Source organism: Onychomys torridus, chromosome 7 (genome assembly GCF_903995425.1).
Source record: "Onychomys torridus chromosome 7, mOncTor1.1, whole genome shotgun sequence".
Classification (NCBI taxonomy): Eukaryota; Metazoa; Chordata; class Mammalia; order Rodentia; family Cricetidae; genus Onychomys; species Onychomys torridus.
Window position 1 is genome coordinate 44,125,242 of NC_050449.1, and position 26,797 is coordinate 44,152,038.

The 26,797-nt window shown below is 43.1% G+C and overlaps 3 protein-coding genes across 9 annotated transcripts; 2 read left to right on the forward strand and 1 right to left on the reverse strand.

Annotated features, from left to right (window-relative positions):
- The first annotated feature begins 5 nt into the window (after positions 1 to 5).
- On the forward strand, positions 6 to 1,523 carry Timm8b (translocase of inner mitochondrial membrane 8 homolog B). The gene is made up of 2 exons (XM_036192280.1): positions 6 to 148; positions 1,135 to 1,523. The coding sequence occupies exons 1-2, from the start codon at positions 65 to 67 to the stop codon at positions 1,300 to 1,302; spliced, it is 252 nt and encodes an 83-aa protein (XP_036048173.1). The 5' UTR covers positions 6 to 64; the 3' UTR covers positions 1,303 to 1,523.
- Positions 1,447 to 14,253, reverse strand: Nkapd1 (NKAP domain containing 1). Of its 6 annotated transcripts, none has more exons than XM_036192275.1 (7): positions 14,036 to 14,251; positions 13,474 to 13,570; positions 12,063 to 12,139; positions 8,259 to 8,359; positions 6,350 to 6,499; positions 5,369 to 5,422; positions 1,447 to 4,106 (listed from the first exon to the last, which is right to left on the reverse strand). In XM_036192275.1, the coding sequence occupies exons 3-7, from the start codon at positions 12,129 to 12,131 to the stop codon at positions 3,602 to 3,604; spliced, it is 879 nt and encodes a 292-aa protein (XP_036048168.1). In that variant the 5' UTR covers positions 12,132 to 12,139; positions 13,474 to 13,570; positions 14,036 to 14,251; the 3' UTR covers positions 1,447 to 3,601. The 6 variants fall into 6 exon arrangements, with proteins under 6 accessions (XP_036048168.1, XP_036048167.1, XP_036048169.1 ...); XM_036192274.1 differs by having other exon boundaries at positions 13,474 to 13,783; XM_036192276.1 differs by lacking the exon at positions 13,474 to 13,570.
- Pih1d2 (PIH1 domain containing 2) lies at positions 13,602 to 23,020 on the forward strand. 2 transcript variants are annotated; one of them, XM_036192272.1, is made up of 7 exons: positions 13,602 to 14,379; positions 15,052 to 15,159; positions 15,372 to 15,576; positions 16,018 to 16,141; positions 18,691 to 18,936; positions 19,557 to 19,822; positions 22,780 to 23,020. In XM_036192272.1, exons 3-7 carry the CDS (start codon positions 15,400 to 15,402, stop codon positions 22,912 to 22,914), a joined length of 948 nt encoding a protein of 315 aa, XP_036048165.1. In that variant the 5' UTR covers positions 13,602 to 14,379; positions 15,052 to 15,159; positions 15,372 to 15,399; the 3' UTR covers positions 22,915 to 23,020. The 2 variants fall into 2 exon arrangements, with proteins under 2 accessions (XP_036048165.1, XP_036048164.1); XM_036192271.1 differs by lacking the exon at positions 15,052 to 15,159.
- Positions 23,021 to 26,797: the final 3,777 nt, after the last annotated feature.

Here is a 26,797-nt window from a genome sequence, read left to right on the forward strand (position 1 = left end):
TGAGCCGGAAGGCGGGGCGCCGCTACCGCGCGTGCGCACACCAGCGGACCGACTCGAGCTGACAATGGCCGAGCTTGGTGAAGCAGACGAAGCCGAGTTACAGCGTCTGGTGGCCGCGGAGCAGCAGAAGGCGCAGTTCACTGCGCAGGTACGAGGATGAGGAACAAGGGAAGGAGGGTGAGGCGCAGGCCCCGGGCACCCACGGAGCTCTGGGCACTGCGGCGGCACTCGATGCTGGATCCCGGCTGCTGCTCCCGCCTGGTGGCCGACGGCGCTCAGTGTCCGTGAGGCTCGCTCTGCGTGGGAGAGAAGAGGTGTAAAGCGGGTTGTGGGGGGGAGGTTCGGGCGACAGAGGAGCATGGTGGTCATATTAGGCGGCCACTGGTCTGGAGTGGCATTCGGAGTCTCTAGGTTCTGAGCTTGGGGTTCAAGGGCCGGTAGGGAAGACACCAGTCCCCACCTTGACTTCTGGGTTCGTTCTTGCCCGCTGCTTCTCTGCATTGGATCACGTGATATTGGAAGTGATGATCATTATTAAAGGTGAGCGCTGCAACAATCAGTGTAGACTCGGTTGAGACAGAGTTTGGAGTTTTCAAAACAGGGTGTTAACTGTTGCTGACCTTGGAAATACTGATAGTTATCCTTTCAAAAACTACTTACTGGGTTGGGGATCTAGCTCAGTGGTAAAAGCACTTCCCTAGCAAGCACAAGGCCCTAGGTTCGATCCTCAAAAAAAAACCTACTTACTTAGTACTTAGCTTTTCAAGTAATACCACTACGTGTCCTTTGCTTTGAGGATTGTGTGTGGGTGGTGGTGGCAGGCACCTTTAAACCCAGCATTATGGAGGCAGAGGCAGGCAGATCTCTGAGTTCAAGGCCAGCCTGGTCCACAGAGTGAGTTCCAGGACAGCCATGGCTACACAGAGAAACCCTGTCTTGAAAAAGAGAATTATGAAAGTATGAGTTCTAATGAGAATTTATTGTGTATAAGGATGAGGAATTATTGGTGACCAGAAGGTAGGGTAGACCCCAAAGTGATCCCATGATATGCTATTAAAAGTGTTTTTTATCAAGTCACAGAAGAAGAAATAAGGTATCTACAGACTCCAGTGATTAAGGTTTTTCTCTCCTTAGGTGCATCACTTCATGGAACTATGCTGGGATAAATGTGTAGAGAAGCCAGGAAATCGGCTAGACTCCCGCACTGAAAACTGCCTCTCTAGCTGTGTGGACCGCTTCATTGACACTACTCTTGCCATCACAGGCCGGTTTGCCCAGATGGTACAGAAAGGAGGACAGTAGGCCATACCTCAGAATGACAGAAGACCCAAAAGACTTGTTACTAAGCAGATTGAATGACCACTGGAGAAAGAGTTGTCAACATGTCAGGTTAGCATCAGGCAGTTACCAAGTCTGTTGGTGCTAAAAAGTAACAGATCAAATGTCCAAAAGTGAAATTTTATTTATTGGAATTCAATAATTCTAGGTTGTATCACACCAGTTAATAAATGTGAAGTCTCCAATTCTTTTTCTTCTAAGTCCTACTTTAGGAATCAGCAGAGATCTCTGATTGACAGAACACTGAAAAGAAGTGTTCCGTGGCTGGTAGTGCAAATGGGAGATCACAGGTTTTGAAAAGCCACCCTAAGCTTCAAGGGGATTAGAGGAACCATCAAAGCCTTAGCCTAAGGCATAGAAGGGAATCTAGGGGTAAGAAAGGTTTAGAACAAAAAACAATTTTATTGCTTATTTGACGAAGAAAAGATGAACATGGTTGGGGGTGGGGGAGTAAGAAAATAATCAGGCAAAATGTGCATTCCTTGGGGACAAGAAAAGCCTGTTAGTATAGGAGGAAGGTCAGGTCAAGACCCAAACAGAATCAACTTCTTAGAAGTGCCTTATTCTGCAGGACCATCTTCCCGAGTCAGTACTTTTGTAGCACAACTGCTTAAAAAATACATGGCCAAAACTACTTCCAACAAAGATTTCACTTGCTTCAAGAAGGTTATGAGGTAGTAACTAGACTCTCCTCCCATTAAACCTCCACTAAACCCAAGGAAAAAACATACCATGGAACGTTGACATTTGAGTACCAAAGTTAATAGTATTTCAATATCCCAAAAGGTAGCACCTGCTCATAATCCAGGGATAGGGCACACCTAGCCAACTATGTATTTTAAAAACAAGCACTTTATTAGAAGTATGTTCCATAAAGAGCACAAATTTAGTTAGAACTATAAAATGCCACCTCATGGGATGTCAGCATAGTAGTATTCTATTGCTGGTGTTTGTCATGCTAACCATGAAGTATTTTTGTATTACACATGCAAAAAAGTAAGGCCAGGGAGGTTAACTTAACCTGCTGTAGAACGCAATCAATTAGTGGCAGAACCATGACCCCCCACAGTCTTAGGTATGAGTGTTTGTGCTTTCTACTCAGTACCAAAAGTGACAACCTCAAAAACAAAAACCCTGATAATGTCACTTTATCTTTCCTCTTAATGAAAAGTCAACTGTTCTACCAGCCACTTTCCAGTGGTATTTTGGTTTCTTTTAATATCAGGATCACAGTATAGCAGGGAGAAATAATATGGTCTTGATAATCGTAACACAAAGTCAGACTGGGAAGAAGTGGGTGTGTCCCTGAGAAGTGTGTTTCATTTTGGAACTGATTCAGCTGGTTTCAGGGAAAATCAAAAACTCATTAATAGAATTAGAAGTGAATGACAGGACAGGGGTATGGCTCAGTGATAGAGCACTTGCCTAGTGTATGCAAGGCCTTCATTCAATCCCCAACTTGGAAAAAGAAAAAAGACATTTAGATGGCTGTTGCCCTGACTATCTTTGAAAGCATCATTGGCAACGTGATTACTTCTTAATTCTTTCCATTTGAGAGGACAACTAAACAAATAATTTCAAACACGAGCCCATTTTAGGCAATATAAAGCAATGGAACTAGAAAACCAATTACTATCCAGTTACTGTTATGTTTGGGTTATACTAAATGTAGCTGTAGACCCTGACCAGCAGGGAAACTAGGCAGAAAACCCTACGTTACTTAGCAGTCATCTGTGGATCTTACCATGAAGGGAAAAGGTTTGTTCTTATACCCATTTCCTCACTAAGTAAATTAGATACCCGTAGGGCCCAACTCTAGAAGAATCAAAGCACCAAAGCTGAAGTCAGGACACCTCCTGTATAAATAGCAAGTGTTTCCTTGTCAAACTAGTCTATCTAACACTACTTCAATCCTCCTCTTTCATCCCAGACCCTTGATTCCCCCAAATCCAACATTACAATTGGTATACCCAGATTATTTCTGATTTCAGCTTTCTGGGTTCTTTAATTTGCTGTATTGGTATTCTACCCTAAATAATTAATTGCAAAAAATAATCTCTTCAAGAAACCTTAACAAAATACCAGATTCCCTATTAACAACAAAAGGGGATGGAGACTAACAATCCAAAAGAGGGAAAAAAGGGATCTATGGCAGGCCAACTCTGACCTCTGACTCCTGTGCTGTGGGAGTCGCTGGCAAACCCCCATTATACAGAACTGCAGATGACCAGAGTCTGTGGGAGGCAGACTGTGACCGTCCCACTCAGTCATCCTCGGAGCTTTCGGCAGACCTTGCATCCGTAGCCACTTTCCAATTCCTGCGCTTGCTCGCCCTCTCCTGCACCTCAGGGTTAGCCACAGCAACATGAACACTTCTCTCTTCCTTTTTCCTTTTGGTTTTCTTAGTGTCTCTTTCCTCCATTTCCTCAGAACTGCTAGCTGCTGAATCATCTGACTGGGAAGTAGCACTTTCTCTCCCTAAAGGTAAAGATTTTTTAGGAGACTTTTTCCTGGACTTTTTCTTGCTCTTGTGTGGTTGCTTCCTTTTCCTGGTACGAGAAGCTCCAGTTTCTTCTGAGACCTCACTTGAGGGATCTGCTGCTAGGTCCATAGCTTCCTTTTTGGTTTTCTTCTGTTTTTTGTGTGACCGTTTTTTCTGTTTCTTTTTATGGGATTTCTTTGACTTCTTATGTTTTCGGGATTCATGGGCAGATGCTTTTACCTGGGGAGATGGTTTTTTCCCATTGGTAATGTCTTGCTGGTCACTACTAAGAAAAAGTGAAGACAAAACTTTTAAGGAAGAAAGAAAAGGTACATTTATATTTAATATTCTGCACTAAGTTATTAACATCTGAACTTTAAATCAGAACTTGGAGCTGGGTATGGTGATGCACAGCTATAATCCCAGTACTCAGAAAGCAGAAGCAAGACGACCTCCAAGTTTGAGGACAGCTTGCTACACATAGCAAGTTCTAGGCCCCCAGGACTACAAAAAGAGACTGTCAAAAAAATAAATATGAGCACTCTGAGAATGTTACTGTGAAGTTTCTATTTTATTATTCTCACAAATGTTTTATTTCCTCATCTTTAAAATCCTAATTTGAGCTAACCATATTGGTATATACCTGTAATTCCAATGTTTAGAAGGTAGGGGCAGGAGGGCCAGGCGTTCAAGGTCATTCTTGGCTATATGTCAAGTTCAAGGCCATCTTGAGCTATAGAAAATCCTGTCAAAAAACCAAACTCCAGATCTGCCACGCTGAGTTACATATAAAATACTAAATACCAGTGCTCCCTTAGAGTTTCATCTTCTCTGACTTCCAGTCACCTGTGGTCAGTTCCAGAAACAGTTCTTAAGACTTTAATCACATGTCATTCTGAATGGCAGGATGAAATTCCTCACTGTTCCACTGTGTCCCACCTAAGACCTGAATCATCCCTTTGGCTAGTTACCAGCCATCTGGGTTATCAGATCCACTGTCTGGTATAGCTTATTTAAGCACAAGCATGGTGCTGACAAGCAGGATATGGCAGCAAGAAGCAGGAAGATACGTCCTTAAAGTGAAAAAAAGATTTTAATAAGTATTGTGTGTATAAGAATAGGCTATGGAAGATAGGTAGGTAGACAGTGTAAAATATCTACGGTTTCAAGCATCTTTGAACATGTTCACTACAGAGGATGATGGTGCACAATTAGTCTGTAAAGTCCTTAGGCTGACAGAACATCAAACTTTAATCAAGAAAGGCACATAGGATTGCCTCCCAACTAATTCTGCTTGTTTTCTTTGTTTTAGAGACAAGTCTTCATTATGTCTCAGGCTGGTCTCAAACTCCTAGAGACTCAAGTCATCCTCCTGCTTCAGGCTCCTGAGCATCTAGGACCACAACCATACATTACCATTCCAGGTTCTGATTATATTTTCTGCGGCAAGTTAATCTTTTGTAAATGTTAGGAACTCTACTTATGGCACAATTTTGTATTTATCTTAGCTGTTTGGTTTTGTGTTTCTAGTAAGTGTATTTTACCTACCTGTCTGTTTCAAACTCTTCAGGATACAACTCTTTATAACCACTGTGACCCCATCTGTAAAATGACATAATACGTATATTTTTATGAAGCAATGCATATCAATTTTGGAAAATTAGATTTTGGACTGAATAAACACACATATACACACAGAGAACACAGGAAAAGGGGGCAAAGTAAAACCACACAATACCTGGGTAACAACTCTACTTTCTATACTATCATCTCAGACACAGATGTACTGTTCACTTGAAAGCTTGTATCTGTTCTTGAGGAGACACTAGAGAACTTTTATCAGTGAAATCATTTTCCCAAACTACTTTATAACATGTTATCTACACTGGGACATTCTAAAGATACTGAGAAGTGATTCACGAGCCTGTAGCCCAAAGCAACCATTCATCCTTCTGTCTGTATGGGTTGTCCATTCTGGACACACCACATAACAGAATGACAGAGCATGTGGCCTTTGTATCTGACTTCTTCCACCATTGTTAAGGTTTTCAAGGTTATGCATGTATAATTAGTACTATCCCTTTTACCACTAAGTACTATTCCCCTAGATGGAAAGCCTATATTCTGTTTATGCATTCATCAGGCACAGCATTTGGATTTCACTTCTTAGCCATTATAAGTACTGCTGCTATGCATACTAACCCCTACAAGCTTTTTATGGGACAATCTGTTTTGAAGAATTATTTATATTTATTTTATGTGTATGAGTGTCTTGCCTGCCTGTATATATGTGCATCACATGCATGCCTGATGCCCACAGAGGTCAGAAGAGGGTGTCAGATCCCCTGAAACTGGAGTTATGGATAGTTGTAAGTTGCCTTGTTAGTGTTGGGAACCAAACATAGGTCCCCTGCAAGAGTAGCAAGTGCTTTTAACCACTGAGCCATCTCTCTAACCTTAAGCCATTTTCAAAAAATAGGTATTTTCCAGCCAAATATCATTAGGGGTCATAAGAATGTAGTCACAAACCTATCTGGCATGTTGGATTCATAATCATATAATTTCTTGTTCCAGGATTTGGCCTTAAGAAAATCATCTTCCAGGGCCCCAGGAATTTCATTCCTTGGCCTCCAGTAGTCTCTCTGACTTTCTTCATCAAAACCATCACTTCTCATTCGACTGTTAATGAAAAAAGACAAACATTTAGATGTAAAAGTAGTCTGTGATGCTACTTTATGAAGCACTATAAACAAAACTCATGGAACATGCTGAGAACACTACCTTTGCACCACATAACATGATACCAGTCATACTTAGCCAATAAAACACCAAAGTCCATATACTCTACAGACACACTCACTTACAATTCTTTGTTCTTTTAATGATTTCTCTAGGTAGTTTTAGGAATCACGATTATGACCTATCTTACATACCTACTTCCTGTACTTAAGGGCATATGAGGCCCTAGAGATATTCCTAGTTATTCATACATCCTATACCTCCCATAGAACACAGTCAAGCCTGTATAATCTTTTATATTCACACCATTTTTTTTTTTTTCCTGACAGGGTTTCTCTGTGTAACAGCCCTACCTGTCCTGGAACTCATTTTGTAGACCAGACTGGCCTCAAACTCAGATCCACCTGCCTCTGCCTCCTGAGTGCCGGGATTAAAAGTGTGTACCACACCCAGCCACACTCAAATGCACAAAACAAATAGGAAAGCCCATTGACCTCCTGGCAATGACAGTGAGTAAATGTGGCTTTTAAAAGAAGCCTAGGGCTGGAGAGCTAGCTCAGTGGTTAAGAGCACTTTTTGCTCTTGCAGATGATGCTAGTTCAAATCCTTCATGTTAGGAGCTCACAACTGCCCAACTTCAGGGCATCTAATGCTCTCTTCTGTCCCCTGCACAGAGACACATATCTGAATAAAATAAATAATTTTTTAAAGGCTCTAATAGACTAAAGGGTGAACAGAACAGTATGACTAACTAAATTAATTATAAGACTCCAGGGATTGCTAGAGGGCTAAGCAGCTAAAAGTGCTTGCCTGGAAAGCCTGATGACCTGAGTTCTATTCCCAGAATCCACAGTAGGAAGAAACTCCTGAGAGTTGTGCTCACACTTCCATGTGTACACTTTGGCACACCATATATACCCACACATCATACACAAAGTTGCCAACACAATAACCTTGTTTTTTTTGTTTGTTTGTTTGTTTGTTTTTTGAGACAAGGTCTCTCTTTGTAAACTTGGCTAGCCTGGATGTAGACCAGGCTGTCCTTGAACTCACAGAGATCTACCTGCCTCTGCCTCCTGAGTGCTACAATTAAAGGTATGAGGTACCATGCTCAGCAAATAATATAATTTTTATAAGACAAAAGAAAAAAAGGAAGAAAAACACTCCAGTAGAAAATCTTGGGTTGGGGATTTAGCCCAGTGGTAGAGCGCTTGCCTAGCTAGGCCTCAGCTCCAGGAAAAAAAAAAAAAAGAAAGAAAATCTTAAAAGCCATTAGAATCCATAAAACCTAAATTTTACAGTAATCCAAGGAGAATTTTTTAATTCTCCATTGAAAATTAGTGTAGAAAGCCAGGTGGTGGTGGCACATGGGTTTAATCCCAGCACTCGGCAGGCAGATCTCTGAATTTGAGGCCAGCCTGGTCTATAAAGTGAGTTCTAGCACAGCCAGGGTTACACAGAGAAACCTTGTCTTGGGGGAGCAGGGGAAATAAAAAAGAATCAAAAAAGGAAAAAAACTAGTATAATGTAGTCATGTTATCATGGCCATTGTTATGCTTGGATCTAAACTTAGGAAACCAGGAAGGCTTAATGATTTGCTGAACTGAATTCATCTATCCTTAACATACTAGAATTTTTAAAACTAAAGTTAGTACTTCTGAAAAATGAGAGTTATTTTTGGTTCTCAGGCACACTTCACCTTGAGCTGCTGGATACTCTATTCCTTCTGGTCCCCTGGTAAGCATCCTCCATTTGCTTCTCTAGTTCTCTGATTTTCCACATGTCAGATTCCTCCTGAATCTAGACGTTTTCAAAAAGGAAAGAAACAAAAACAAGTCACTGAAAATAGCACTTTGCATTACAAAAAAGGAACTGCCCTAACTAAAGGGTACAGACTGGGCTATGAACTGGAAAACAAATTCTGGTTTCTTTAAGAAGTTTAAAAAGTGACAGCCAGGCAGTGGTGGTGCATGCCTTTAATCCCAGCACTGGGAAGGCAGAGGCAAGCAGACCTCTGTGAGTTCAAGGCCAGCCTGGTCTACAGAGTGAGTTCCAGGACAGGCTCCAAAGCCACACAGAGAAACCCTGCCTTGAAAAACAACAACAAAAAGTGACTAAATAGTCTAATGCGGTAAATCTAAAATTATGCAGCAACAGAGGTTTTTGAACTCCTGAATAGACATACTAATCACCTCATCAATTTAAAATCTTGCTGCAATCAGAAAATAATAGCCCTACATGTTTCTGAGATACAACATGATCACAACACTAAGAGGTCTTACAGGAAAGTAAAGCAGGTACCATTAGAATATTTCACAAAGCAGTAGCAGCAGCTCAGGGACCTTACCAACATCTTTTTAAAAAGGATTAGGTTTTCTTTCTTTTGAGGGGGTGGGGTGGGATTCAAGACAGGGATTCTCCATGTAGCTCTAGCTGTCCTAGAACTTGCTCTATAGACCAGGCTGGGCTTGAACTCGGAGATCCACCTGCCTCTGCCTCCTGAGTGCTGAGATTAAAGGCATACGCCACCACTGTCTGGTGAAACACAGGTTTTCTTAGTTTTGTTTCTCAGGGCAGTACACACTTTACCACTGGCCTGGTACCCCTTCCCAGTCCCTGCCTCTTTGGTTTTGTTTTTTATTGTTCTTATTGGTAGTGGATTATTTTGTGTTTTTTCAGACAAAATCTAAATTACTTAGGCAGACCTTCAACTTGTGACTCTCCAGCCTAGCCCTGGCCTCCTGGATGGCTGAGATTATAGGCCTGTGCGCAAAGCCCAGCAGGAACGGGTGTGTAAATTCCCAAGGCACGGTCTCTTTTTACATTAAGAAAACAGAACGGATGGATAGATAGGTAGATATAAAATTTTATTTCCTTACTTTGTATGTGTATGAGTCAGAGACAAAGAGAAAGGACACACACGTGGGGGTCAGAGATAACTTTCAGAAGCTGGTTCCTGACTTCCACTTGCTGAGTCAGGGTCCCTCTTGTTTTCTGCTGCTACACTATGTACTCCAGACTCGCTGGCCCTGAGCTTCCGGTCACTTCCTCCACCTCTACCCCATGCTGCTGTAGGAGTACTGGGATTACATACTTTCATCACTGCATCTGGCTCCACATGGGTTCTAGAGATCAAACTTGGACAATCAGGCTTATATAGCAAATGCTCTTACCTGTGCCATCTTCCCACCCCATTTTGTTTTGCTTTTCTTGGTTCTTCGAGACAGAGTTTCTCTGTGTATCTATCCTGGCTGTCCTGGAACTCACTCTGTAGACCAGGCTGGCCTCGAACTCACAGGGATCCACCTGCCTCTGCCTCCCAAGTGCTGGGATCAAAGGCATGCACCACCACGCCTGGCTTGTTTTGCTTTTTAACATTTGTATTATTTTACTTTATGTGAATGAGTTTTGTCTGTGCATGCAGTACCCACAGAGGCCAGAGGAGGATGTCAGATTCCCTGGAACTAGATACAGATGGTTGTGAGCTACCATGTAGGAGCTGAGATTCAAACCTCTGGAAAAGCAGCCATCTCTCCAGCCCCTTTATGTTTGTTTGTTCTCTGTTTCTTGCCATATAGAACAGGCAAGCCATGTACTTCAGCAAATTTCCTGTCTCTGTCTCCTAAGTGCTGGGATTACAGGCATGCACCATCATACCTGGTTCGCATTAAAATTCTTGTCAGGCCAGGAGGGGGTGGTGCACACCTTTAATACCAGCACTTGGGAGGCAGAGACAGGCAGATCTCTGTAAGTTCAAGGCCATCCTGGTCTACAGAGTGAGTTCCAGGACGGCTAGGGCTACACAGAGAAACCCTGTTTGAGGGGGAAAAAAATTCTTGTCAGAAACAAAACAACATAGTAACCAGAAAACTGACTGAGAAGCAGATGACAACTGCCAAAAACATAAGTGAATTTTATTTCTAAGTCCTCCTAAACAACTGGGTTAAACCTATGCCAGAATTATCTTGCTTTTAGCTGTCCCTCTCTCTCAAATACAAGGTCCCTAGACCACTACAAGTAGAGTTAACCCAACTATATAGGTAGCATGGGTAACTATCATCCCTGCATCCACAGTGAGCACCTCAGGTGACAGCTGCTCACAGGTCTGTAATCACAGCTACTGGGGAAGTAAGAAGTTCAGGGCCTGACTGGACTATGGAGTGAGAGCACACAACCCACTCGATAACCAGCTTAGTGATCCTGCCTCCCAGGTTCAATCCCAGTACTTAACACCCGAAGTGATATGACAGTGATAGTATTAGTAATGGTCAAGGCAGGAGTAGTTTGTGAATGAAACTGAACAAGGGGGTCTTGTTCTTTTCTTTTTCTTTTTTTCCCAGAGCTGAGGACCGAACCCGGGGCCTTAAGCGCTCTACCACTGAGCTAAACCCCCAACCCCTTGTCTTCTTTTCATTAGAGGTGCACTCTTAGGTGACTGTCTAAATCCCCACACTTTTATTCCAGCTCCAATCTTCTCCTTGCTCCAAGTTCCTTATCATAAATACATTCAGAACCAAACTACCTCATCTCCCAGGTTTGTCCTCTTGTCACTTTTGTGTGTTTTTTTTTTTTTTTTTTTGGTTTTTCGAGACAGGGTCTCTCTGTAGCTTTGGAGCCTGTCCTGGACTAGCTCTGTAGACCAGGCTGGCCTTGAACTCACAGAGATCCACCTGCCTCTGCCTCCTGAGTGCTGGGATTACAGGCGTGCGCCACCACCGCCCGGCCACTTTTGTTCTTAATGACTACCTGCCCAGTCACAGAAGGTGGTCACCACATCCCATCAGCCCAAGCTCCACTTCATCCTACTCCATTGCCATCCAAACCTTAGCACCACTCACCTAGGACGTCAGTTACCTAATCATCCTCCACAGTACTTCTCTCTGTCTTCGATTTCCTACCACACCAACAAAATCATCTGTCTAAAGGTACACATTTGTCTTTGAACATATGGCAATCATACCATCTCCTCCCCTCAAGGTGTAAAACAACACTTATAAGTATGACACATGTAAGATACCACTCCTCAAAAGACTTCTTATTGCCCAGAAGAGAATGTTTATCTCCTAACTAATTTGCCACTGGGCCTTATTTTCTGTCACCAGCCCTGTATCTTCTATTTTCTAGATGCATATAATTTCTTGCCCCAAGTGATTAATGCTTGAGGGGTGTGGATGGAATGAAGGACTTTGCATATATGAGGCATCACTGCTGCAAACAGCAGGAAAATGTAATGGAATTCAGCTACTATCACAAAAGCTGCTACTTGGAAAAGGCAAGGACTTTTCCGAAGGTCAAGCCATGACTTAAGAAGTCTTGGTGATATTTCAGCTTTTGTATACACATTAGCCGATAGCTGCAATGGGTATTTTGTAACTATCTTCATGATATAGTACTTTTCAAACTACAATTGTTTCTTATACATCTTTGCTATCTCTCAACATAATTCATAGTTTACTGGATGCCCTCAAGAAATGTTGATGAGTGACTAGATTGTATCACCTACCTTATTGTGAGCATCTGTATGCCGGATGACATTCCTCAGGAGGACTTTCCCCAATGGAACCCGTGACATTCTTTAATCTGAAATGAATCAATAATATGTAATAAATTTTAACAGACAGCTTTTTTTTTTAACTTTATTTTATGTGCACTGGTGTTTTGCCATAGGTGTCAGGTCCCCTGGAACTGGAATGACAGACAGTTGTGAGCTGTCATGTGGGTGCTGGGAATTGAATCCAGGTCTTCTGGAAGAGCAGGCAGTGTTTTAACCACTGAGCCATCTCTCCAGCCCCATAATAAATTTATTTTTATTAAATTATAAAGAAACAAAAAGTAAAGGAAAAAATAACTGAACTTAGAAGATACAGAAGCTAAGGGAGAATTTTCCTTTCACTGTTAAGATGCACAACTACAGCAAATGAACGGGGCGAGAGGACAATGTATGGTAAAAGTCTTTACAATTGCAGAAAGCCGCTCAAAATGGCTTCTATGCGCACCATTTTATTTAGTCCTTGAAACTCTCTATGTTTTGAGAGTCAAGAAGTCCCTTAAGATCCATGAGGGATTCGTTCCAGGGCCCCTAAAGGTAACAAAATCCATGGGTGGGCTGAGGATATAGTTCAATGATAGAGCATTTGCCTAGCACAACAGCCAACCAGGACTCAGTCCCCCTGTAACATAGACATGCACACACACAAAATAATCCTAGGGTGCCCGTCTCTCATTTAGAATAGTGTAGTATTTGCATATAAATGACACTCCTGTGCTTTAAATTATGACTTTTTTTGAGACAGGGTCTCAACTAGCCTCAGCTAGCCTTGATCCTCCACCTAAGTTAAGTTCAGAGACAACAGGCACGCACTTCCACACTTAGGGTGGGTGGGGATATCTAGATTACTTATAACACCTAAAACTATGCAAATCTAATGTAAATATGTTACTATGCAGATTAGAAATAATAACAGTGGGGGAAAGGTCTGTATATAAGTATAGATGCAATCTGATTCCCCAAACATTTTCAGTGGGCTGTTGTTTGAACCTGTGGGGATCTCGGAGTTTGGGCTATATCCTCACTCCTATTTTGAAAATCAAGATCCTTAAAAGTCATAACTCTCCCCCAGACCGAAGAGACCTAGGCAAAGGATTGTATGTCAGTGTCTAGGTTGGAAATCAAATCTCAAATTCCCCAAAATTAGCTTGTAACTAAGTAAACATCTAGATTTGCGGGTATCAACAACACATATGTCAACAGTAATAAAAACTGAGTTCTAAAAAATTTGTGAGATGACCTAAATATCTCTATTCAGGACATTTTGTTTCCTATATCGTTTGGAACTTTCCAAAACCCAGAAAACAACGATATTCACATGTGCAGCTACCAGGGGCTTGGTGCCACCGTCCCGATGCTCACTCACCCCTGGATCCTGAGGAAATCAGGCATCTTGTTAGTGTGAGACGAAGAACCACTCCATTACAAGATCTCCTCCGACCCAGGAAGCCAAGGAGTCAGGGCTGAAAGGCAGCTCTGCAGCTTCACCCGAGTCCTTCGTGAAAACGCAGCCTTCCCACCGGTTACAGTGCCCTCCTCACCCGAGGCCCAGGCTACGGCTGCCTTCCCCCAGCCGAGCCCGCCAGGCGGCTCTCTCTCCGGGACCCAGGCCAGAGCGGGCGCAGGCGCGGAACGCGGCCTGCGGGCGGACCCGGGCATGCCCCGCTCTCGCTGGGCTGGGACAGCGCCCGGCGGCTCGGTTTCACTCCCGGGACAGAATGGGGACACGGGGCATGGGTATGGCCTTCCGTTGGGACCCGGGAAGCGTCTAGGGAGCCTGAGGGGGAGCTTGAGGTTTCCAAGGGGAAGTCGGGAAAAACACCCCCATGTCTGTCAGCGGGCTCCCTGCCCCGCCGCGGCCTCGGCGCTCCCGGCAGCCTTCCCTCCAAACGCCCTCCCCACACAAACACACACAAACACACCCATACCGTGCGCCGCAGCCTCGCGTGGCGGGGTGGGAGAAAAGGCGGCGGCTTCCTTCCGGGCCGGAAGTCGTGCTCCCGAGAAACGCTTCCTTCCCACCGGAGACTCCACAGAGCGGGTTCACAGGTCGCCGGGGAAGCTGGCAGGTGCAGGAAGGAAGCCGGCACTCTTCTGAGAGAGAAGCCGGACGGCCCAGCTGAGGAGCTTGTCCGGCACCGGTGGAATGATCCCGGAACTGGATATAAAGACGCAGCTCCACTTTGCACTCACCGGACCCAGTTAGATGTTGTACCCGGCCTGGTTACCATGGTAACGGGAGTCGCGGTTTGTCTCCGAACTGAGTGAAGAGGTGGGTTCCCCGGCGTTTGAATCAACTGCGCATTCGTTGTTTATTAAATCTAACCTTAATACATGATTTTAAGACTAAACCTCTTCTTTAAAATTTTGTGGGCCTTCTGGAACACTTCCCAGTTGCGGGAGGAGGGCGATACTACTCTCATATAGTGTTTATAAGTGTTCCAGCTTTAAATATTAGCGTTCTTAATCCTCATCTTCATTTTGAGAAGAATAAGTGTATATATACATTGTTTGCTCAAAGCAACATAGCTGCCTGGAGTTAGAAAGAACTTAGCATACTGGCTCCAGTGTTCCTACTCCTCTCCCCCCGCCCCAGACACACACACACACACACACACACACACACACACACACACGCGCGCGCACGCAATGTTTTTTTGAGACGGTCTCAATAGGTAACTGTGGTACTCGCTCTGCAGCCCAGGCTGGCCTCGAACTCACAGAGATCAACCTGCCTCTGTCTCCCTGAGTACTGGGATTAAAGGTGTGCACTGCTTGGCTCAGTGTTCCTACTGTTAACTGCTATCTTGAGGATTAATGTGGCTCTATGTGTTTCTTTCTCTCCCCATTCCCCTCTCCCCCTGCCCCCGCACAAACATACACATACACACACACACACACACACACACACACACACACACACACACACACCTCACTATTTCAGGACAAGTCAGCCAATATCCAACTATTTGAACAAGATCACCAAGAAAAACAAGACTTAAAGGGACCTTTCTGCTCCCACTGTGTTTGTGAAGACCAGAGACAGGGGCAGGTACAATGTGGGGCTTTAGGAAGTGGTTAGACTTACAGACTGTAGAAGAGCCAAGGTAAAGCAGAGTGGGTGTGCAATCTTTTAGACGCAGGAAGTAAGAACAGTTGAGAACTTCCCCAAAACAATTCCAAAAGCCTTCCTCCTTCCTCTAAAGAGGAAGTAAGGCCATAGCCACACAGACACATCTTTTCTCAAGTCATATCTTTCCACAGGTTCTAGAGGCCTTTCTCATTACCAGTCATGAAGGCATCCTCAAAGGGTCTTCTCACCCAGATTTCTCAGTTCTGGAATATGCTCGATGATTTGGCTGAAAATGATCCTGAGCGCTACAAGAACTTCATTGAGCAGGAGCTGAAAGATGGAAAACAGCTCTGTGTCGACCCAGAACCACAACTCTGCCTACAGACCAAGATTCTAGTATGTGGGATGGTGCAAGGGAAGATAGGTGCTCAATAAAACTACTCCAGTGTAACTAGAGAATGCCTTACCCTTCTCAAGTGCTGCTTTAACACAAGAGGAGTTTATTGAAATTGCCTCTCTAAACAGAAAATGAAACAGTGTGGAACATTTCACTGAAGGAGTAAAAATGAGAAATTCATACTTGGTATTTCAAAAATATCCAAATGAGACCGTCTTGCCCTGTTAGGTAGAAAAATAGTGATATAATGAATTAAGTTTGTAAAAATATTTTTATTACATTTTGTGTGTGTGCATGGGTTCAAAGGAGTGCATTGCAAGGGCAGTTGCCTAGCATGTGGGAAGGCCTGAAAAAAAAAGTGATGATTTGCATTCAGGATATTGTCATCAAATTTCATTTAAAAAAGCTGTTTGACAATAGCAAAATTATTCACTTTCTAGAACCCAAAAGAAAAAATACTTTTTATCAACCTATGCCAATGGAAAAGGATCCCGGCTCCCCAATCAGCCACTCATCCTGTACCCATACGTGTTGGCAGACCAGAAGATTTCACTGAGGCATCAGGTATAAAAGATTGAAGAAAGTATGTGTGAATTTTTTATTGAACATATTCATAGACCAGATTTTACTTGGAAAAAACATTCTTTTTTTTCCTTTTTTCTTTATTTTCTTCTTTTTTTTTTGTTTTTTGTTTTTTGTTTTTGTTTTTTGTTTTTTTTCAAGACAGGGTTTCTCTGTATAGTTTTGGTGCCTGTCCTGGAACTCACTCTGTAAACCAGGCTGGCCTCAAACTCACATAGATCTGCCTGGCTTTGCTTCCAGAGAGCTGGGATTAAAGGTGTGCACCCCCCCACCCCCACCCCCACCCCCCCACCCCCCCACCCCCGCCTGGCCAGGTAAAAACATTTTAAGTAAAATATTTCATTTGGTGTTAATATAATTAATGACAAATTAGTGTACTGCATGCATATTTAATATGATTTCTAATAATATGATCTTTCAACCCACATAGTAATGCCAACATAGAATAGGAATTTAAATGTATATTATGTGTTAGAACAGGAGCCTGCATCTAAATAGCCTACAGCCCAAATCAGGCCATGCCTCCCACAGCTCTCTCTGATACAGAGTTAAGAATCAGTCTTTGGATCGAGGTGGTGGTGGCGCACGCCTTTAGTCCCAGCAGTCGGGAGGCAGAGGCAGGAGGATCTCTGTGAGTTCGAGGCCAGCCTGCTCTACAGAGCAAGTTCCAGGACAGGCACCAGAACTACACAGAGAAACCCTATCTCAAAAGAAAAAAAAAAAAATCAGTCTTTGGGAGCTGGAGAGATGGCTCAGCAATTAAAATCACTGACTGCACTTTCAGAAGACCCATGGTTCAAATCCCAGCACCCACATAGCAGCTCATAACTGTCTGTAACTCCAGTTCCTGGGGATCTGGCACCCTCACACAGACATACATACAGGCAAAACACCTGTAGCACGAATCTTAAAAGTTCTTATTAATAAAAGCAAACCTGAGCCAGGTATTGGGGTGAACGCTGAATGATCAGAGAGACAGAACCAGCCACAGCTACCTCACCTCGCCAATTCCTCACCTGATCCTGTTTCCTCAGACTGGAAGCCTCTGAGTCCTCATCCAGAATGAATCTCAGCTGAACTGCTGCTAGAAGCCTAAAAGCTTAACTAGCCTCTAGCTCCTCATCCTCACCTTAAATACCTCTCTGCTTCCTGCCATCACTTCCTGGGATTAAAGGCTCACTTCCTGGGATTAAAGGTGTGAGTCACCATGCCTGGCTATTTCCAGTGTGGCTTTAACTCCGGATGGATCTCTGCCTCTGAAGTGAGAGGATTAAAGGCGTGTGTGCCACCATTTTCTAGCCTCTATGTCTAGTGACTGTTCTATTCTCTGACCCCAGATAAGTTTATTAGGGTGCACAATATTTTGGGGAACACAATATCACCACAAACACCAATGTGCATAAAATAAAAATAAAAATAGTCTGTTCTGTGACTTGACAGCTTTCAATTCATGATCACCTGGCTCTTCCATGATGTCACGAACTGAAGTACATTATGTAAATGTGTACATCATGTGAATATGTACTGAAGTAAATTATGTGATGTGAAACTTAATAGGGTTTCTGCCCCCCCCCCAATAGGTTTCTCCACTGACACAGTGAGCCTGATCAAGCTGAATCAAAGAAGTATATCAGGTTTATTTAAGCAAAGTAACTACCAGGGGAGTTCTCCAGTCCCAGAGATGGAGGCTAGAGAAGCTTCACATACAAAAGCAGGGGGACTTTATAGGTTGTAGGCAAGGGGTGATGATGTGTCTGTCCACCACAAGCTGGGTTGTGCCCAAGTACAGTCAAAAGGTGAGTGCTTAGGTGGGGACTTGGGCAGCTGCAACTTCAGGGGAGGAGCTGCCGCAGCCGCCAAGGATACAGAACTGGGCTTGTCGGTGCCTTCCTTTTGTTTGGAGTCTCTGAGTGGGTATGTGTGTGGGAGAGAGAGAGAGACAGAGAGAGAGAGAGAGAGAGAGAGAGAGAGAGAGAGAGAGAGAGAATAGGGCTTCCCAGATCATGCAGGGGTGAGCTGGAGGTTCCATCTGAACATTACTGTCACGCTTAAGAGATCATAAAAGTCAGCTTTCTATTTTGTTCTTTGGATTGGTCCTCAGGGGATTTTGCTCATGGAAGTGCCCTGCAGCTGCTCTCTGAAGAATCCCATCTCTCTTATGGCAGCTAGCCTTCTCCCACCCCACCTCTCATTCTCACTGTGAAGCTCCTCTTCAAACTTTAAAGGGAAGCCAGTAGTTCCCTTTAAGGCTCCATCGGGCTTAGCTCTCCGTCAACGGCGGTGTTCCTGCCGACAGCTTTTCCTCTCAGATCATTTCAAAGCCCTTTCTCCTAATGAACTATATTTCTTCTGCAGGTAATTTTGTGTCAGCTTCCTTTCAGGACCAGTCACTGCTGGTTTAGCATAGTGCTGCTGGGATCGTTCTAACATCACAGGGATGGGATTTGTGGTTCCTAACTTTCTAATGTGGGTTAGTATACTGCCTGACAAAAATCCTTACAGAAACAAGCTCTCCTCTGAATTACACACAGGTTCCTATACAGTTATTGATGTTGCCTACAACCCTGGTGTTCTGCAAGCAGCAGAAAAAGACCAAGAAATCAAAGATCAGTTAATAAAAATGGCCATTCATTGCATTGAGGAGCGACTCCACTTCACACTCGCACATTCATACCACGTTACTAGCTTTAAAATAAAAGGAAACATTCAGAGAATGAAAGAAAATCTTATGGGCATTAAAACTGACTTCACAGGCTTCAAAGAGATAATGAGAACAGGTAAGTGGATGAAAGTAAACTGAAAAGAAACTGATGTCAGATTTTGCTTTTGTAACCTGTGTATATTTTTCAAAGCAGAAGTCTCTATCTTAAAAGAATGAGAAACTTAAAGAGAGAAAAATATACATTATTAGAAATTTCAGAGCATCCAGAAAGATGTCAAAATCTTGCAGAATTCCCAAGCAAATTATTTTCCTTGAGGTTCTGGGTGTTTGGGTCCATTTAACTTCACCAGAATCAAATCCAGCCAGAGCCTCACATACTCGGCAACTGTCACTGAGCTGCACACCCGGCTCTGCTTCAGATGCTTAGAACTACATTTCTAAGCTAAGGCCTTTTTTTTTTTTTTTTTAGTTTTTCAAGACAGGGTTTCTCTATGTGCCCACCATGTCTGCCCTGGAACTCACTCTGTAGACCAGGCTGGCCTCGAGCTCACGGTGATCCACCTGCCTCTGCCTCCCAAGTGCTGGGATTACAGGTGTACACTGCCACCGCCAGGTTCTAAATTAATTCAATGGCAGCTTCAGCAAATGTCTGTAAACACCACCTATCTTAATGCTCACAACCTGATAGTAGTTTATAACTCCCCTTCCTCCTTTTTTTTTTTTTTTTTCATAAAGGAGATGCTCTTGAAAAGATCAGGAGCAGTGCTGAGAGTGAACTGGATCACCTTCCTCAGGTGCTATTGACAAAAAATCAAGCATCGGGCAAAGGACGGTGTCTTATAGAGGAGATTTCTAGTTCCGAAATCCAGGTGGAAGTTAAGAAACCAGCCTATGAATTAAAGGTTGTAAAGGATCAGAATGAGAAACCTCTGAAAATTGAACTGAAAATCCAGTTACCTGGGATTAACTCAGTCTCCCTCTGTGAGCTTAGTGTTTCTGAGGTAAGTTAAGCAGATCCTGTGGTGTTGCTGGGGAATTGTTTTCAGGAACTCCTGAAGATAAGATCCTTTGATCGTTTTTTATTGTTTGCAAGTAACATTTGCACCTCCTCCATGTACTTGAGGATACTTCTGCCACTGAATAACATGTAAGTGCAATGTAAATTTAATTGTGCATCAACTATGCATAACTATAACAAATGCATGAGAACTTTTAAAGAAAATATTTGCTAGGGTCATGATCTTCCAGCCTCGTTTAGGTAACTGTTGTCAGACCTGTGTGGGAAGTATCAAGCAGATTGGGCAGGAAATCATGACAAAGCAAAGCCAGGAGAGAAAGGAAAGGTCCCGGGTCCCACAATCCAATCCCCCAATGACCAAACTTGACACTAAGTCTCGCCTCCTAAAGGCTCCAGCACCTCCCAATAGCACTTCTATAGTGGGGGAAACACTCAGGGCTTTGGGGAGCAGTTAGGATCCAACTATAGGCAGGCATGATGGTGCATTTAATCCCAGCATTTAGGAGGCAGAGGTAGGCAGATCACTGTGATTTTGAGGCCAGCTTGGCCTACATAGTAAGTTCCAGGACAGATAGGGCTATGTAGAGAGACCCTGTCTCCAACAAACAGACAAAAAAACAGATCCAAACAATGCCAAGCTGTTTGACTGTACCAGTTACTGATAATGAGAAGAAAAAAGATCTAGCCGAGCAGCGGTGGCTCATGCCTTTAATCCCAGCACTCAGGAGGCAGAGGCAAGGGGATCTTTGTGAGCCCCTGCAGTCCAGCCTGGACTACAGAGCGAGATCCAGGAAAGGCACAAAGCTACACAGAGAAACCCTGTCTGGGGAAAAAAAAAAAAAAAAAAAGAAAGAAAGAAAGAAAAAAGATCTGCTACATGTTCAGTGTAGATGCAGTCACTATAGATAGGCCTAACTACTTTTCCAATACAAGGTAGTCTACATCCACAGATGTAGAACCTTCAGATGGTCAATTGTACAGTAAATTTGTATCTATATAGTATGCTGCACTAGGAAAATAACACTGTTTCAGAGGCTTACAGTAATTTTCTCAGGCTGCATTTTAACTAGGCCTGCTCTGCCCCATTAACTGTTCATTCTGAGACTTGAAATATGCCGTTCTCGTGGTGGTGGGGGAAACAGAAATAGTTGCCCATAGTAATAGACCTAAAAATTCCATGTATATATAGCATGTATCTCTTCTACTTGCACACCATCAGCCCAAGTACATCACAAGGCAAAAACATCAGTAGGTCTGGGAATCACGGAAAGTGATATATTTATTGCGGAAGTGTTTAAGATTCTCTTATAGAAGAAGAGCAAATAATTAGGACGTCCTGTAGTCTTGGCAGAGACATTTGCTTCATTCTTCTAGGAAAACAACCCTAATCACAATCTGTTCTCTCTCTCTTAGTTTTTCAAGATAGCCCTGGCTGTACTGGAACTCGTTTTGTAGACCAGGCTGGCCTTGAACGAGATCTGCCTGCCTTTGCCTCCCAAGTTCTGGGATTAAAGAAGTATGCCACCACTGCCTGGTCTGTGTTCTCCTTTTAAACCAGACCAATGACATGTTAAGTAATATATTGTGAACCCCATCCACCTTATGGTGAGAGAACTATAGAAAAGTCTCACCTCAGAAGTGACCCCAAAAGTCTAGTTACTAGGGAGCAGCAATCCTGAAATTCTAACAAGCAAATCATGTGAAAGGCCCTACATGGAGGTGGAGGTTGTTCTTGTTTAGATCCCTTGAGAACCCTTGACTACCTACCTTCTTACTCCATTGTTTGGCCAATATTCAGCTCCATTGGGGGGAAGTTTTTCCTGTTTTAGCATCCACACTGGTCATATAGATAAAAGGAATATGGTAGAATATGTCATTCTTGAGTGCTTAGCGTCTTTCTTTGTGGGTTACCTGCTTATGGAATACTGAGGCCCAGAAGGATGCTTTAGATTTTGAAGTTCCTTTTAGCCCATTGTAACTGTTTCTCTGATTGTAATCATTGCTTTGTCCACAATTCTTTCCAAAGACTAGCATCTCTAAAATTTATCTACTTATCTCTCTATCTATTTATTTATTTAGGTTTTGGGAGACAGGGCTCTCTGTGTAGCTTTGGAGCCTGTACTGGAACTCTCTCTGTAGACCAGGCTGGCCTTGAACTCACAGAGATCCGCCTGCCTCTGCCTCCCGAGTGCTGAGATTTAAGGCATGCACCGCCACCACCTGGCTTGAACTTTATTTTTTATTATTAAATTACTTTTTAGGCTAATGCATAAAATAACATGTTCCATCTTGGCACCTTCACATCCTTAAACTGAATTGCTGCCATCTTAGCCAAAAGGAAGGATTGATTGACATCTGCCTTAACCCACTCAGAGGCTTTAAACTAATGCCACTTAACCTTTGTCTCAATCAGCCATTATAGCTAATGGCCATTTCTTAATTAACTCCATTTATTTTTGAAGGCTGCATATAAACTAGTTGTCTGTACCCATTTCCTCTTTGTATTACCTTATGAAATGTACCCAATAGGAAGCACCCATTAGTAATAGTCTCTTTCCCACTACTAAAGGCACAAATCAGCTGGGTATTTTATTTGCCTTCAGAATTATCAGGGTAGGTTCCCTAAGGACACTGTCACAATGAAACATGGATCTCTATCTCTCAGGCCCCAGGGCATTTCCTTGCCATCTGATGGTAAATCCAAAGACAGCAGCACAATGTTCAGATGGCAACACTCTACTTCTGGTGCTGTTACCAGTTAACATGTGATGTGTCCTGTTAGTAACCAAGGCTCAAGAATCCACAACAACGCTACTGCTTGCTACAAGTCATATGGCAGTAACTAGGTCTTCATGAGTGAATGGAGGAGTCTCTGGGCGTCACTTTTAGGATGCGGTTTTCTCTTGTCATGATTCTAAAATCTATTTTTTCAATTTTTAGGTTGACTTATTGATTGAGGTCTCTGAGAAGTACCGATTATACCTGAATCTTCCAGAATCGGTTAATACAGAAATGACTACGGCAAAATTTGTCAGAAATAAATCCGTACTATTCATTACTATGCCGCTGGCATGAAAAGAGAGCACCTTGTGTTCTCACTGTTGCAGCTCATGTCAGTTACAGGACCTACGCTGTGGGTGGGGTCATGGGTTTTTGTTGTTTGTTGTTGTCTGAGACAGGGTCTCACCTGGTGTAGCCCTAGCTAGCCTCGAACTTGCTGTGTAGATCAGGCTAGTCACAAACTCATAGAGGTCTGCCTGCCTCTGCCTCCTGGTTTTAAAGGCATGCGCCACCACACTCAGCAATATATATTTTTATCTTTGGGAAAGGACCACATGTAGCCCCAGGTCACATGGCTTAACCTTGCTACAGACCCCGGGATGATCTCGAATTTCTGATCCTTCTGTCTACAATGCCCAAGTGCTGAGATTACAGTACTATGTCTAATTTCGTTTACTTTACTTTTCTCAAATTTTGTGGGGCTAGAGAGATGGTCAAGAGTGAAGACTGCTGTAGAGGACCTGGGTTTGGTTCTCAGGACCCATGATGAGTGGCTCACAACTGTAAGTCCAGCTCCAGGGAACCTGACACACTGTTCTGGCACATGTCCTCAACTGCACATACCCATACACAGACACAAACATATACATACAACTTAAAATAGAAAATAAAACATCTTGAAAAAAAATCACATAACTTTGCATCAACCAGAAATTTCAAAACACTATAACTACAAGATGCTGGTTTTAAAGATGTTTATAGCTATGTCAAGTAATTTAAAATGTCATTTGGAAAAATTCCAATTGTTTACAAATGTCTTAGGGTCTCTAATGGTGTGATAAAACATGACCAAAAGCAATTTGGGGAGGAATGGGTTATTTCAGCTTACAGTTCGACCACATCATCAATGGAAGTCAGCATAGGAACTCAAGCAGGACTGGAGCCTGGAAGCAGGAGCTGATGCAGAGGCCAAGAACTGACTATTAGCTTGCTGCACCACATTTACTCAGCCTGCTTATGCAGCCCATAACTGCCTGCCTAGGGATGACACTACCTACAACAGGCCGGGCCCTCCCACATCAATCACTAATTAAGAAAATGCACCAGGCTTGCCTTCAGGCCTATCTGATGGAGGCATATTTTTCAACTGAGAGCCTCTTTTCCCAAATGATTCTAGCTTGTTTTAAGTTGACATGAAACTAGTTACAGCTACCATCCCAAGTATCATGTGAGAACTGTTGGTTTATCAGAAAAAGGAAAAAAGATTTTTGCATCAGGAAAAACAAAAACAAACCAACTAACCCACTCAGACTCTGAACAGAATCAACAGGATCAGCTGTGGCAGTGAAGGTGTCTTCCAGCAACATACAGGGTCAAATATAGTAATATCCACGGCTATGCCTCTAAGAACTTCTGTACATCAATAAAACAGGCTTTTCAAGTGGCCAGTTAGACTTTTGTCAGACATGACTTGTCTGGGCTAGACAGAATACTTGGAAGACACTGCACACCATAGGAAAAATACATGCAGCTCTAATTTGAGAAAAAGTTGACTCAGCCCAAGTACTTTATTCTATAGAAACAAAGCAACATCTTTGTTTTTTCCTGGAACAGGATCTCTGTGTAATATTGGCTGTCTATAGACTAGGCTGGCCTCAAACTCACATAGATCCACCTGCCTCTGCTAGCCAAGTGGCATTTTTCATCTTTGTTTCTAAGCTGTCAAAAAAGTACCAACTACCCAATTTGTATGCAAAGACAGCAACAGGCAGATCAAAGTTCATTTATTATTTTATGTTTACAAGTACTCTATCGATTTTATGCCAGAAGAGGGTATCAGATCTCATTATAGATGGTTGTGAGTCACCATGTGGTTGCTGGGAATTGAACTCAGGACCTCTGGAAGAGCAGTCAGTGCTCTCAACCTCTGAGCCATCTCTCCAGCCCTGAGGGCAGATCAAACTTTAAACATTTGCTTTTCAAGGTTGAATCCAGATCTCACAAATGCTGGTCAAGATTCTACCAACTGAGCTGCCTTAATGTGACATTAAGAAATCAAATATGCGGAATTTATGGGGGGGGGGGGAATTAACTCATAATACAGGAAACTCACAAATGCAGGAAATCAGGATTATAACAGGGTCCTAGAAAGGTGAGTACTGTTCTCCAGAGAGCTCTGCCTTGATCTACAGCACCAGCATCTAAGACCACGAGGTATCGAAGAGAATAGAGTGCACACGTGAATGCATCCCAGGTCTTAAGGGTCCCTGTCTGGGCTACGCCTAAGGGACAACTATCTAGCAGCTACCTACTGCCACTGGGGCGGTGCTTCAGGAATGGCACAGATAACCACCCACTACAGCTAGGGCTGTTACAAAGAAAAACTCTGTCTCAAAAAAAAAAAAAAAAAAAAAAGCAAATATAATTTTCTGGAATATGACTTTCACTAGAACTATACTGGTAAAAGGCTAATTTATCTTCAGAATTTCTGATATTCTAAAATTAATAGTTAATAAATTAATATCCTCACCCTCCAATACACTTGAAAAGCCTTCATTGACACAGCCATGTTTCCTAGAAAATGCCTCTACCTGGGACTGGAGAGATGGCTTGGGGGTTAAGAGCATTGGCTCCTCTTCCAGAGGACCTGGGCTCAATTCCCAGCATCCACGTTAACTGCTGATCAGTCTTTAACTCATCACAGAGGATCGATCCATCGCCCTCTTCTGGCCTCCAAGGGCACTGCAAGCATGTGCTAAATAAAGCATGCAGGCAAAATTCATCGGATAAAAAATGATTCCTAAAAGTATGTGGTATCACTCAATTGGTTAGGAAAGAAAATGCCCCTACCCAATCACATGACTAATTGACTACCTTCTTAAAAATATTTCTACATTTATTTATTGTGTGTATATGCACACACATAGGGAGATCAGAGAACGTGCAGTTCAATTTCTCCTATAATGTGGGTCCCAGGCATCAGGTCCCCAGGTTTGGTCAATGCTGCAAGCCGCAGAATCATGAAGTAGGAATTCAGCTGACTATGGCAAAACTACTACCTGGAACAGTTCAGAACTCTTCCAGAGGATAAAGCCAAGCCTCAAGGAAGTATTGGTGATACTGACTCTTGAATAGATTAGCTGTGTCCTGCAGTGAATTTCTTGTGAGCTATTGTAGCTTTCCCATTTGATTATTTTCCCAAGAACTTCTAACAGTGTGGTTGATCATTCACTGGGCACAACTTCCCCTATACATTTGAGTATTTGGATAACATCTCCCAACAGCTATCACACAGCCAAGACCCCTAATTTCAGGCCTTTCTGTAATTATCATTAGCAACATCTGGCCAGGACCATCTCTGGACGAAAGAATTTTATCTGAGATACTTCTCAGACCTTCTAAGAACAGACTGCAGATAGATAAGCATCCAGACTATCTGTTAGAGAAGACCAGGTGGGTGTGCTAATTGAGCTTAACCCTCCTTCTTCCAAGTGCTGTCTCTAGTTCTAGATCTCCCTTTAACAACTCACTCAGAAAAGGGCTTTCACAGACCAGGTACATCAAGCTGAGACATTGGTTGCCTAGCTACGGAGCACACTTCACCCGCCGCCCTGGCAGGAATCCGTTCACTTAAGGGTTAAGCTTAATTAGCACATCCGCCTGGTCTTCTCTAACAGATAGTCTGGATGCTTATCTAACTGCAATCTGTTCTTAGAAGGTCTGAGAAGTATCTCAGACAAAATACCTGTGTCTGGGCTGGAGAGATGGCTCAGAAGTTAAGAGCACTGACTGCTCTTCCAGAGGTCCTGAGTTCAATTCCCAGCAACCACACGGTGGCTCACAACCATCTGTGATGAGACTTTGCACCCTCTTCTGTATACACAATAAATAAATAAATCTTAAAAAAAAGAAATACTTTCGTCCAGAGATGGTCCTGGCCAGATGTTGCTAATGATAA

What these genes read in the sequence shown, in the direction of transcription:
- Nkapd1 (XM_036192276.1), bottom strand. Translation starts at nt 12,131, where the DNA reads ATGTCACGGGTTCCATTGGGGAAAGTCCTCCTGAGGAATGTCATCCGG. An exon ending in ATACAGATGCTCACAATAAG is followed by an intron (nt 8,360 to 12,062) that starts GTAGGTGATACA and finishes GAAAACGTCTAG; the next exon opens with ATTCAGGAGGAATCTGACAT. An exon ending in GAATCCAACATGCCAGATAG is followed by an intron (nt 5,423 to 6,349) that starts GTTTGTGACTAC and finishes GTCATTTTACAG; the next exon opens with ATGGGGTCACAGTGGTTATA.
- Pih1d2 (XM_036192272.1), top strand. Translation starts at nt 15,400, where the DNA reads ATGAAGGCATCCTCAAAGGGTCTTCTCACCCAGATTTCTCAGTTCTGG. An exon ending in AGATTTCACTGAGGCATCAG is followed by an intron (nt 16,142 to 18,690) that starts GTATAAAAGATT and finishes AATTACACACAG; the next exon opens with GTTCCTATACAGTTATTGAT. An exon ending in GTGAGCTTAGTGTTTCTGAG is followed by an intron (nt 19,823 to 22,779) that starts GTAAGTTAAGCA and finishes TTCAATTTTTAG; the next exon opens with GTTGACTTATTGATTGAGGT.
- Timm8b (XM_036192280.1), top strand. Translation starts at nt 65, where the DNA reads ATGGCCGAGCTTGGTGAAGCAGACGAAGCCGAGTTACAGCGTCTGGTG. An exon ending in AGGCGCAGTTCACTGCGCAG is followed by an intron (nt 149 to 1,134) that starts GTACGAGGATGA and finishes TTCTCTCCTTAG; the next exon opens with GTGCATCACTTCATGGAACT.